General features: G+C 39.3%; 1 protein-coding gene across 1 annotated transcript; it reads left to right on the forward strand.

Moving 5' to 3' along the window:
* Positions 1 to 1622: 1622 nt before the first annotated feature.
* Positions 1623 to 11092, forward strand: LOC125177843 (the record flags this gene model as incomplete). Its single annotated transcript, XM_047880341.1, has 10 exons — positions 1623 to 1728; positions 1870 to 1920; positions 6799 to 6875; positions 7500 to 7673; positions 7960 to 8053; positions 9609 to 9871; positions 10205 to 10310; positions 10441 to 10571; positions 10805 to 10875; positions 10988 to 11092. Coding segments are annotated over exons 4-10 (905 nt in total), but the record flags the coding sequence as incomplete, so codon positions are not given.
* Positions 11093 to 11950: the final 858 nt, after the last annotated feature.

Consider the following 11950-nt stretch of genomic DNA (forward strand, 5'->3'; position numbering starts at 1 on the left):
TGGACGAAAAATTAATGACGATACTTTCGGTTGTGAGAATTGATAACGTGTTTCACTCAAAGCAACTTCAAGAACTTACAGTCATAGAGGAGATACTAACATACAGCAGCGTACATAGCCTGTACAGTAGTGCACTCGATTGTAGCAAACAGCGCGAAGTTCTTATATAGGGAGATCATATTAAAGGGAGATTATATTAAACTCACCTCATCTGCAGCTCGGTGGAAGAACGACGCGCCCCTCGCCCACGAATCAAACCTCGGTCTAGAAGGTTTTTAGTCAGAGCCTCATCGCAGCGCACTACGCCGACATGTATACCTCCCAATAATTGTTTGCAGGTCGTGCAAGTCGATGGTTCAATTATTTATCCACTATTGATTGTCTTCTTTGATATCATCTCCTTAATATGTTAAAAATTAATTTATGGAAAGTGATATATTATTCATTTATGAAGATATCACTAATGGAAAGTACACAAAAAGCTTAAAAGTTTGATTCGTAGATTATTAACTCAAACACGAAATTTAGTTAAAAAAATCGAAATTTGAAAGTTGGCTTCTTGGATATAATAGGTTATTCAAGATTTTTGATCGATTGAAACATAACAGTGAACATTAAATATTATGGTAATCATCAAAGATTCTATACGAAAAATGTGTGGAAAAATATTTTTGGTCTATTTAAACGAGTATCATCAATACTAATCGTGTTACGACATTACCTGGATCTTAAGTTTCATTTTTCGTTTGGAATTCCGAGGCTTTGCAAGACAGAAAGGTGATCAGGAATGAATTGTTCATCATCTGTTTAATTAGTACATTGAATTTACCTACCAGATAATGCTAAAAAGTGTTAGTTCTTTTAATACTGGAGATTAGTTTAACCGGCATTTTACCTTAAATAAAGCTGAAAACAATCGTTCTTCCTATTAACATTATTTTAGTTCGAACATGAACAGCGGGATTTGGGACAACGAGCTTTGGCACGACGGATTTTCAAATTTCAGAGTTGTCTTCAGCCTATGGTACATGGATGTTTGAAAAGATTTTTTAGTGAAAATAATTTTAGCTGCGAGTTTTTACGCGATTTCGGGAAAAGTATTTGATAAGTGAACTCACATGAATCATCAGTTTTAGGCTTAGTGTTTATCTGTGCGTTTGAAGCTTCCCTTGGCAGCAAGTTAAACAGAACATAACAGCAAGGTGAATGTTATCTTGAGAAATATAATTTAAACACAGAGGCTAAATATTCCAAGCCATAATATTGTACATGAACTTTAACTTTCACACAGAAAGAAAATAAAAGGGTCAAATGCAATTTTATTTTCCATTGACCAACATCAGAAGCATAATATTTTCATTTGATATCTTATCTGCATTCATAAGCATTTTCGACCATCGAAAAGAAACCAAATGAACCTGCTATGGTTGAACGTCATTCTCTATTGTGCCTTGGTCCATTCGTTTGCCGCGTCGCTCAGGGTGAGCAGAAAAATGTTCGGCACGAAAATAAAAAATAGTACATCGTCCATAGACAGAAGCAGAGAGAATATTTCAATACAACGGTATTTTACCAATGAAAACGCTGAAAATAACGAAATGGGATCAAAAGACCGTAACATAAATGACAGCAATGGAAATAATTGGTTTCCTAATGGCAAGAGGCAACGGTCGCACCGGCAGCCAGGCAGGCTAAGCTTTTTACCGGACCACTGGCGGAAACTGATCGGTGAGAGCCATAATAGCCAGAGTAACCAAGATATAAAAACTAATTATGATGATTATCATAACTAAATAACCATGACATAATAAATTATATATAGTTATCACCACTTAATTTCAGTGGCGGCTAATGACTGGGTAATTTCAGACGACCGCTATCTACGTCCACTTGATGAGACCACTGAGGCACATTCGCGAGGTGAGTAGCATAGTTAAGTCTGAAAATAGAGCATTCTTACAAGTGGCTTATTCTCAAACAAATGAAATATCCACTGGATACAAGGCCAAAAAAGTCCTACTCGTCTCCAATAACCTGGGTCCTGGTTTCGAGTCTGGTTGTTCGTTGATATAGATCGGGTGATGCATTTGAGACGTATTATTTTGAAGTTATGAACAGTCTCTGGATCGTAATTACAGGATACTGTTTAAAGAAACCATTTCAATCATAGATACTTTATTTGAGGAGGTGGAGTTTTCAAAAATGATGGTTGAGTAATTAACACTTGATATTAAATCACTCTCAGGTAAATAATGCGTAGCAATCTTTCTTATACATAATATTTGGTTTGGTTCACTTAATTGGGGAAGAATCAGTGTCAAAACTTCTGGTTTGTGGTAGAATAAGTGACGGGCTCATTTATTTAAAGAAACCATTGCATTATGATACTGTTCATAGTGTTTTTCTAATAGATTGCTAGACCGAAATAATAAATAGACGAGTATGACAACATTACCAAAATCACCTTAATTACCCAGACGTAAATAGAAATTTGGTGTTTGATCGAAAAATGTTGCCAATCGTGTGAAATAAATTGAATAAAAAGAGAAAATCATTGCGTTTAGAAAACTTCAGAGAAGAACATAAATTATAAACTAACAATTTATCGCAAAATTTCTCATGTGAATTATTATGTTCACATGGGAAATTTTAAAAGTCATAACGCTAACATAATACGAGTTGCTTCAATTTACAAACGGCATATTCTCACACATTTCTAAAAGTCTACAACATTTCTCTTGTTGTACCGTAGTTGTTGTTCTAAAGTCTAAACATTGGGATACCAAAATTACGAAACTGTTAACATAGATAAGATCAAACTGACGCCTATAAAATAAAGGAATCAATTCTCAGAAAGTCTCAGAGACGTTAGTCGTGATGTGACACAAATTATGATGCCTTCATTTATATACGAGGTTGGCCATACATGAATAGCAGTGTGAGTTTTGATTTGTTTGCAATTTTAGAATATGTAAATTCTATTTTATATTCGATGTTTTGGTAATCAAATGGATTTTTAGTGAGCTCTAAATTTTCGAGTGCAACGCGTTTTCGTAGCCAGTTTACCGCCAGTAACTTTTCTTTCGACTCGAAATAGATTTTCACGATGGCAAGATGGAAAATTTGTAAATCTGAGGGCGAAAATTTAACAATGAAAGCGACGGTGAAACATTCGATAGTCAACTTTTGGGGAGCTTGAAGATTTGAGTGAAATAAAGGAAATAATTGTATAAATCAGTTTCGTATCCTTGACGACTGATTAATTATTATATTAGGATCTTTTGGAGTCAGTTCATGCAGAAGAGTTTAACTTTTTGCGAACACCGTTATTGCGAATTCAGGCCTTGTAGATCCTGCAGAACTATTCAAGATTTAACAAGCATGTTTGAACTTTCTTCACAAGACTGCATTGGGCCATTTTGCATTTTCCCGGTCGTTAAACGGAGGCATCATGCATTTTTAAGTTGCTTGTAAAGAATCCCTGGTAGACACGTTGGCTTGGTTCTGTTCTAACCGTTGAGGCTAGAGGTTCTTTGTGCTGAGCTCCCGTGACAGTAGTCGGCTTCGGCCGGCTGCTACGTCATCTTTCTGGAACTATCTTCCTCGAACTTTGAAAATGCCGTGCTGTCCCGCTCCGAGTGGGTCTATCTGCCCTGGAGTGGGGCTTTCTGCCCTGGAGTGGGGCTATCTGCCCACGAGTGGGGCTATCTGCCCTGGAGTGGGGCTATCTGCCCTGGAGTGGGGCTATCTGCCCTGGAGTGGTGCTCTCCGCCCCGGTGTGGTCTCCCCTTTGGTGGCCCCGTTCTGCAACCCTTCAGCCATTGAGAAATCTTGAGTTTTTTTTCAAGACACCCAATTTTGTACCTGAAAACAAAATTCAGTCAAATTCCTTGAACTGTTCTGACGTGGGGCCGCATTGAACAAGTCTTCAGAGGCTCCCATAAACTCCAACTGAATAAAAAAAAGAAGACTCGTTGGCTTGAAGATGAACAGTGAAGAAGACACTATTTCTTAACACTATATTTACCGGTTTCCGGAGCAAAACAAAATGTATATGTATATATGTGTAGTAGAACAAAACCAGAAATGTAAGTAATGACAATTTTACTTAGTAAAGTATAGTATAGTATTTTCGGCATTAAATAAATAGGCCTGGATAGGCCTGTCGCCGATTCTTGTACTTTTCTTGACTTTCTTGTACTTTTCTTTCTTAAATTAAGTCAGCCATAAACAAATTACTAGAGCTTAGACATAAAAAAACAACTCTAATGGCAGACAAATATCACTATAGGTTACAGATTGCGCATGGATAGGCAAACTCTTGCTTTGAAGTCAGTTTACAAGAAATGTGGATGGTTGCTTCTTACACTGCCCTTGATGCTCAATATTATTGAGCAGTATTTTGACTTGTGCTAAAATATTGTGCATCAAAAGGCAGCATAGACGAGCTGTGAAATATATGGTAACATTTTCAAAATTATGGAAATGTACTACTCAAATGGGAATATCTTGTGCCACGTAGTAGCTGCATTGCGCAACATTCTCGCAGTGCGTCGCGTTCATAGCGGTCGTTCGATGTAGTTGTGTCACGTGTGCGTATCATGGCGAACAAAAATAACTAAATCCGACTTCTTCTGGACCATACTGAGTTTAATCGTGGTCTCTCAGGTTTATGGAATGCAAATGTTAGCTAATATTTCGAAAAGGTGGGAGCAGTACGTGTTACCGATTAAGAAGTGATCTCCGTACTTTTATTAATTTTTAGTGTGTAAACTTCACCCAGTCAATCAACCGGTGCACCGGTATGCACCATTGTAGCTTTGTGCGAACATTTCTCTTTCATATGTTCAGACTTGCAACCACATCAATAATTACACAATACAGCATTCTGTTTCCCCCTACAGGGTGACTTCATGAAATTCTGCTGTGAACGATTGAGAAATCGTCCAAGATATTTTTTATAGATTTTTATTATTGTTGTTTTCATTTCTTTATCAGGGTAGCAAATTGTGCATATTCGCGTTGATGAACTCCCGGTGAGGCCGGTTGCATCACATAGACTTCCGACCTTCTCTGCTTCAGAAAGAAGTGACGAGGGCCGTTGAGTTTGTCGCTAAGGGAGTTGTGTCCTGCGAGCCGATCAGCAACAGTTATTTGTTTGGGCCAATATTGTGGCAGCTACTGACTAATTGTGCTGATACGGTTTCTGCTCGTGTTTCCGCAGTGTGCCCTCTCCCTTACTGGACTGTACAGGGTCATCAATATTTAGCGTTACATTGTTTTTTCAAAATCAATACACTCGCAAAACAGTCAAATGTGTCGTATGGAACCATGTCGACTGTTCTCCGGAAGGACCTAAAGTTGTCCCCCATTCAGGCAGGTCAAAAAACACCAACTGTCTGCTCAAGTTGTTGACAAACGCCTCCAAAGTTCCAAGATTCTTCTTTCCCGCATTCATGATGGCACGTTGCCAAACCTCGTTTTCAGTGATGAGAAGACATTCAATCTTGAACACCACTTCAACTCCCAAAATGATAGAATTTGGTCGAAGAATGGGACGAAGGATCCCGTGCGGTGACTAGGAAGCAATGCCCGACCTCAATGATGGTCTGGGCAGCCGTAACAGAGTCCTCAAGGACTCCCCTCTTTTTTGATGACAAAGGGATGAAATTGAATTGAAGAACTATCGAGATGTCATCCTTGTTGGTGCATTGTTGCCCTGGGCACGGAAGCACTTCAAAAAACGCCCCTGGTTGTTCCAGCAGGACTCTGCACCATCCCATGGGGCCAAATCGACTCAGGAGTGGCTGTCCGAGAATGTTCCCCACTTCATTACCAAAGATGAATGGCCCCCATCGTCACCCGATCTGAATCCTCTGGATTTTGGGATCTGGTCATACATTGAGAGCAAGGTCTCGACCGTTCACCATAGCAGTTTGGACGCCCTAGAGGTCAAACTGCTGAAGGAGTGGGCCAAAATCCCGCAGAGTGTCATTCGTGACTCGTGTAAGGCTTTCTCTAAGCGTCTACAACTCGTTATTGATGCAGATGGTGGACATATTGAATTAAATTGTGGGAATTGTATCTCTGAACTTCTGCCTACATAAATACATTTTCAAACATTCACAATTGTTTCATTTCATAGTTCTAACCACTCAAAGTTGTAACGCTAAATATTGATGACCGTGTATGTACTAGCCACCTGCTTTGTCACTTCGTTAAACTAGTATATCTGTTAAGTTCCTGATTTCAAAGTGCCCTAGTGTGTGTCAAATAAAAGTGTTTTAAATCACAGTGGTGACTGGAAAACTGTGTTTTGTTACACCAATAGTTATAAGAGAACTACTAGATTTAACGTTCGTGGATGACGTTCCGCCCTTTTTTGTGGTGGCCATCTTTGACGTTTGGAACGTCCGGTCACACTGCCTATGGCAGTTAGCGTAATATGATAGTACATATGGGGGCACTCTTGCATTATATTGCGCAACCTCTCAATACGGCAATAAACGGTCAGTGTTATTGCGCAAAACCAAAATTTTGCGCAATGATGTTGAGCAACCTGAAGGCTGGAAGTAATATATTGTGCAATATTTTGTGTAATAATATGGAGCGTCCAGGGGCTAATTCATAATCTTAAACTTTGCATCGACCTCAGAGTTTTTAGTCCAGCTCTGTAATAGTTATGGCAAGGTCCTAACACCCGAAGTAAGAACAGCAGATTTTTCTTGAGAGTAATGAAGCTGAATTGGTAAATAGCATTATCAATAATGCGTACATAGCAATTTTTTCCTTTCGCAGAACAGAGAGATGAGGTTTTTGAAGTGCAAGTGGCAGCTGCGAGTGAAAGCCTCAAAGTTCTTGTGGACGATAAATTGGTAAGCTGAATTTGCAATATTATGGTTTCTTTAGCGTTCAACAAAATGGACATGGGTCCTTTGTGAGTATTAGACTATAATGTTATATAAGATAATTCGCATTAATTGTATCGTTTAGTTCATATAATATCAGTTTTTTTATTAAAAATTTCACTATCAAATTTCGTACTGGATGAACTTTGAACTTTTGTGCGCACTTTCGCAGGTACGCGGCACGTGTTTATGCAATTTCAATCATAGATAGTTTATTTGACCAGGTGGAACATCCAAAAGTTATGGCTGTGTAATTACCAGTTAATATTAACCCGGATCTCAGTTGGATAGTGCGTAGCAATCCTTCTCAGTATTTCCTTCTTAAAAATATTTTCCGTTAATAATATTTACCGCTTGAAATTTTTAATATTTTCGGTGCAATTGTTTCGTGGAGAAATAATTTGAAATCCTTCAATAATTTGAATAGATGTAATAAAAATGTGAATGCAGAAATAACTTGAAAAACTTGAATCACGAATTTTTCTATCGTAAAGCTCAAGTTGCTTATGTATTTAAAGAAATAATTATTCCCAATTAATATTATTGAGTAGATTTTAATATGATATCCAGTAATATCACAAGAAATGTCAGGTTTACAGAACGCAGGGCCACGTAATTGACGGCATTCACATGTTGGTGATGTCAGGAGACGGTGAAGTGATGCTTCGCCGAGACTTCCACACGGGGCATCCAGCGGAAACAGAACTGCTGGGACAGACTCTGGTCAACCTGCAGCCTGGAGCTCTGGTTATCTTAGTTTTGATGGTGAGTGTTTTGTTCGACCCCCGGACACTCGAGTGTTGGGCCCAAACTTGACCAACCTGTAACCCGAGGCTCCCATCAGTCCAGCTAGGGCATGATGATGAGTACGTCGGCTTGCCCTTGTGGAGTGAACTGCTGATGTTCTAGCATGCCAAAAAAAACTTATAATCTTATGTGCAATTGTCGCTCATCTCGAAGTGTGACATTATTATCACTTCTTATATTATCAGAGGCAACAACGGATGTTATCCATTAAGCCTTATCTAAATTTGAGCCCTGATTCGTGCAGTTCAGCGCCGGGGACTTCCTAAGAAGTACAGAGCGCATGCTGCTCCAGTACCTAGGGATGAAGGGGAACACTGTGGGAGGAGCCCTCAAATTAGGTGAATTTTTGTTGTTGTTTGTCTTACATTAATTTTTATTGAAAGAGTGCATCTCTGCATTCATTTTTATATTGATTCCTGAGCCTACTTGCCCACTTACAAGTGTATAGGAATTTGATGGTTTTATCTTGGTTTTATGAAAATTTAACTTTATCAATGTTGACCCGTACATTATGGATTTTATCGCTTGATTGTTAATTGAATTGTCAATTGCTTTAATTCTGTCAGGTTTTGGTTGCCGAAGTGGCTCACTAGGAGCGTGAAAAGGTTCTCGACTTAGCTTGGCAGTTATCGAACTAACAAGAAAAGAAAAGAAATGACAAGACATCAATATCTTAACACTTATACACTTGAAAAAAAAATAAACTATCCTAATACAGAGCTGTGACACGATGATCATGATCCCACCTAATTATCTGAGCGCTGTCTAGCACAATTTTGGAACAAGCACCTAACCGAAACAAAGCTATTCTTTCACAGGGCTGTTCCGTTTTTATTCAATCGACTTTTTACGGCCATGGAATAATCAAAAGCATGGCACTGAAACGACCTACAACCTAAGCTGACACCTAGGGAAATGGCACGACCTACAGAAATGAACACGATAATATCAGATAGATTTCTAACCCAATAACGGCTCTGTCCCATAACATTCCCAACTAGTACATCACCGGCAATGTGACGGAGGCGTGCGTTAGAAGGCTTCTCCAATAATCTCCGTGTCTTACTCCGTCGCAATCCGGCCGTAGTTGGAACTGGTCCGCGGAGGTATTCCTAACGCGTCTGGCTGGTGCAGATCCTCGATTAGCTTCGTCGACTAAACTTATCTTCAATTTTCGGGAAAAATCGGCCCACGCGTCGACGACTAATCTTATCTTCAATTATCGGGAAAAATCGGACCACACATCGACGAATCGTATCTTCAATTCTCGGGAAAAATCGTCCCACTCGTCGACGACTAATCTTATCTTCAATTATCGGGAAAAATCGGTCCACACATCGACGAATCTTATCTTCAATTCTCGGAAAAAATCGGCCCACTCGGCGATGACTAATCTAATCTTCAATTCTCGCGAAAAATCGGTCCACTCATCGACGAATCTTATCTTCAATTCTCGGGGAAAACAGGCCCACTCGTCGACGAATCTTATCTTCAATTCTCGGGGAAAATCTTATCTTCAATTCGCACTGCTCCGCGAATAGTTAAGTTGCACACCGAACACTCCACGTCTACAAACCGCCGTGCGTTTACCTAACTTCTACTTGCACGAGACAACTCCGCGTGCCTCGCCTCCGTATTCAACTGACTGCCGCAGCCAGAGTTCGACGTCCTGCTTAAATACCCGCAGGCCGCAACCCGCAACATCCACCTTACCCTAAACGCCCTACAGTTATCTGCCCTATACCACATAATCATATCATCCTATAATCACATCAAATTATCACATCCTATAATCACATCCAATTATCACATCCTATAATCACTAGTCTGAACACTTGTTTCATCTTCGTCGCCATATATCCAGTGCAACTCATCTCATCCATTTTCCTACAGGCGCTGACTGGGCTCAGGGGATAGGCTCGTCGCCATATCTTATCGACCCCGCACAGCTTAAGCAAAAAGCAGCAGCCGTACAAACAAGGAACAGGACTACGTCTTACGACGTGCTTGTAATCACTCCTGAAGGAAGAGAAGTGAGGAAAAAGCTACGAGGTCAGCAACAAAACTTCATATCGTATAATGGGTACATTGATACCGACGACCCATCTATACTGATCACTGTTGTTCCCGACAACTGGCCACCACAAAATGCAGAGGTAACTCCTCTGTGATTTCTTAGGTTGATTAACGCCTAAGATTGTTATTCTCTGAGATTTTTATACTTTGCATGGTAATAAATTACGTTACTTATTCGTATTTGCAAGATTTTCATCAGATCATACATAAGCGTTCTTAATATTTCTTATTGTCATAAAAATTACGCTTTCATAACGCTTACACATTTTCTAAATTAATGTTAAGATAGTCTCAATGTTTATCGTCATGACCGGCTGCAGTATGAGTGTTCTGGATGTAATCGCATTGGTGATATGGTTGTTGTGTCTTTATTGGATGTGTATTTGGTGTATAAGCTACTAACTTTTGCACAGGAGGAGTTTGTAGCGCGCGCATACCTAGAAGCAGCAGTGATTTTCAAAGGAAACAAGAATTTGCAGTCTAACATGGACGCTTCCTTGCTAATACCAAGAGGTAGAAGTATGTATCACAGCAGCTCAAACATCTATAGTTTTTTTCATGAAGATATTAGGAATAAAAATCTGAATTTTCAAAATATACTATGCAATGATTTTTTTGTGCCATATAACATACATGAACTCCTGTGTAGGATCAGAATGTGACTGGCATTATGACGCCAGACGACAGAAGCAGGCGGAGTTTTGTCGCCGCTACGAAGGGTACGGGACTTTGTGCCGTTGCAGAGACCCTCTAGATCCCCTTCGACTACGAAATTCATCGGTGCTTCTTGTTTAAAAATAATTCCTGCCAATTTTAGGTCCATACTGCACTTAGGCTGTATAAAATATTGGATTTTAATCTCTCAGGATATTCAATATCAGTTAAAATTTTGCATTGAGTACTCATAACAATCTCGTGCTAGTTCATGCGAATTATATGTTAACATTATCCTAAACTAACTTAAACTGAACAAAGTCTTTACCTGTAGCTAAAAGCGACTCCTACACTCTCAGGTCCACATCCAAATGTCGGAAGTAATCCCCATCGCCATACTCACCGCCACCAAGTGCCACTTTTTCTACCGGTATGTGATCTCGTTCATCTCCAAGTTCATTTTTCTGCCTGTTCACAGGAATTGTAACTAGCGGTCGTTAATTATGGGTGATAACTAATAAAGTTAATGATTTGTTTTTCAGGCAACTGATAAGTCTCCTTTTGGCAAACGGTGCAGCACAAACAGATATTTTGGTTCTCACCGACGGGCACCAGGAAGAAACTTCACAGCTAGCCTCCATCTTTGGGTCAGTTATTCTTTAGTTTCTATTTTTGTCAACTGATCCTGTAGAAACATTTCTTTAGAAATTTGATACAATTAAATTGTTCGTGAAAACATTTATATTACTATTTTGTTCAAATTATTTTATACATGGCCTTACTATAGTGCGTTACTTAATTTGACTGTCATCAATAAAGTCATGACTAGTCCTGAATTTTTCATGGCTATATTTTCTATTAATTATTTTCCATGAAGTGAGAATTCACAGCTATCAAGATAATCATGCACATAGCTCATGTAATTTAATGAGGTAACTCAGTTGTAGGTGAGTTTGCTAAGTTCTGTGGTGTTTTCTTCAGTTATTTTCACATCTATTTAGTGACACTATACACTGACAGAAAATTGACCGCTGTTTTGAGACACTAGGTGTCTCAAGGCCTCTCCGATCGAGCGTGCCGAAAGCGGGACACCTACGGCCGCCCAAGTGTCTCAAAAACGTCCAAGTGTCTAAAAAAAATTCATTTTCTTAATAAATCTACGGTAATCACAACCACTCTTTCAGTAGTATTACAATATGGTCGTAGCGTACAAATCCTTTCTACATTTATCAGCGCAGACTGATAAATGCTAACTGAGGTTCTACTGTAAATCCAATTTTAGGGGTGTCACTGTGCCTTATTACCCCAGAGCCAGGGGGTGTCCCTTATTTCCCCGTCGTGTGGAAATGCCCATCATTTTTTTCAATGAGCTAGCCTATGAGTAGATAGCAAAAGGAGCCTATCGTCACACTTTCCATAAACAGCTTAAATCATAGGTTACCACAACCATTTACCCCAAATCTTACCCAACAAAATTAACCAATTACCTTCAATATTATTACGAA

Source organism: Hyalella azteca, unplaced genomic scaffold, assembly GCF_000764305.2.
Source record: "Hyalella azteca isolate HAZT.00-mixed unplaced genomic scaffold, Hazt_2.0.2 contig5234, whole genome shotgun sequence".
Taxonomy (NCBI): Eukaryota; Metazoa; Arthropoda; class Malacostraca; order Amphipoda; family Hyalellidae; genus Hyalella; species Hyalella azteca.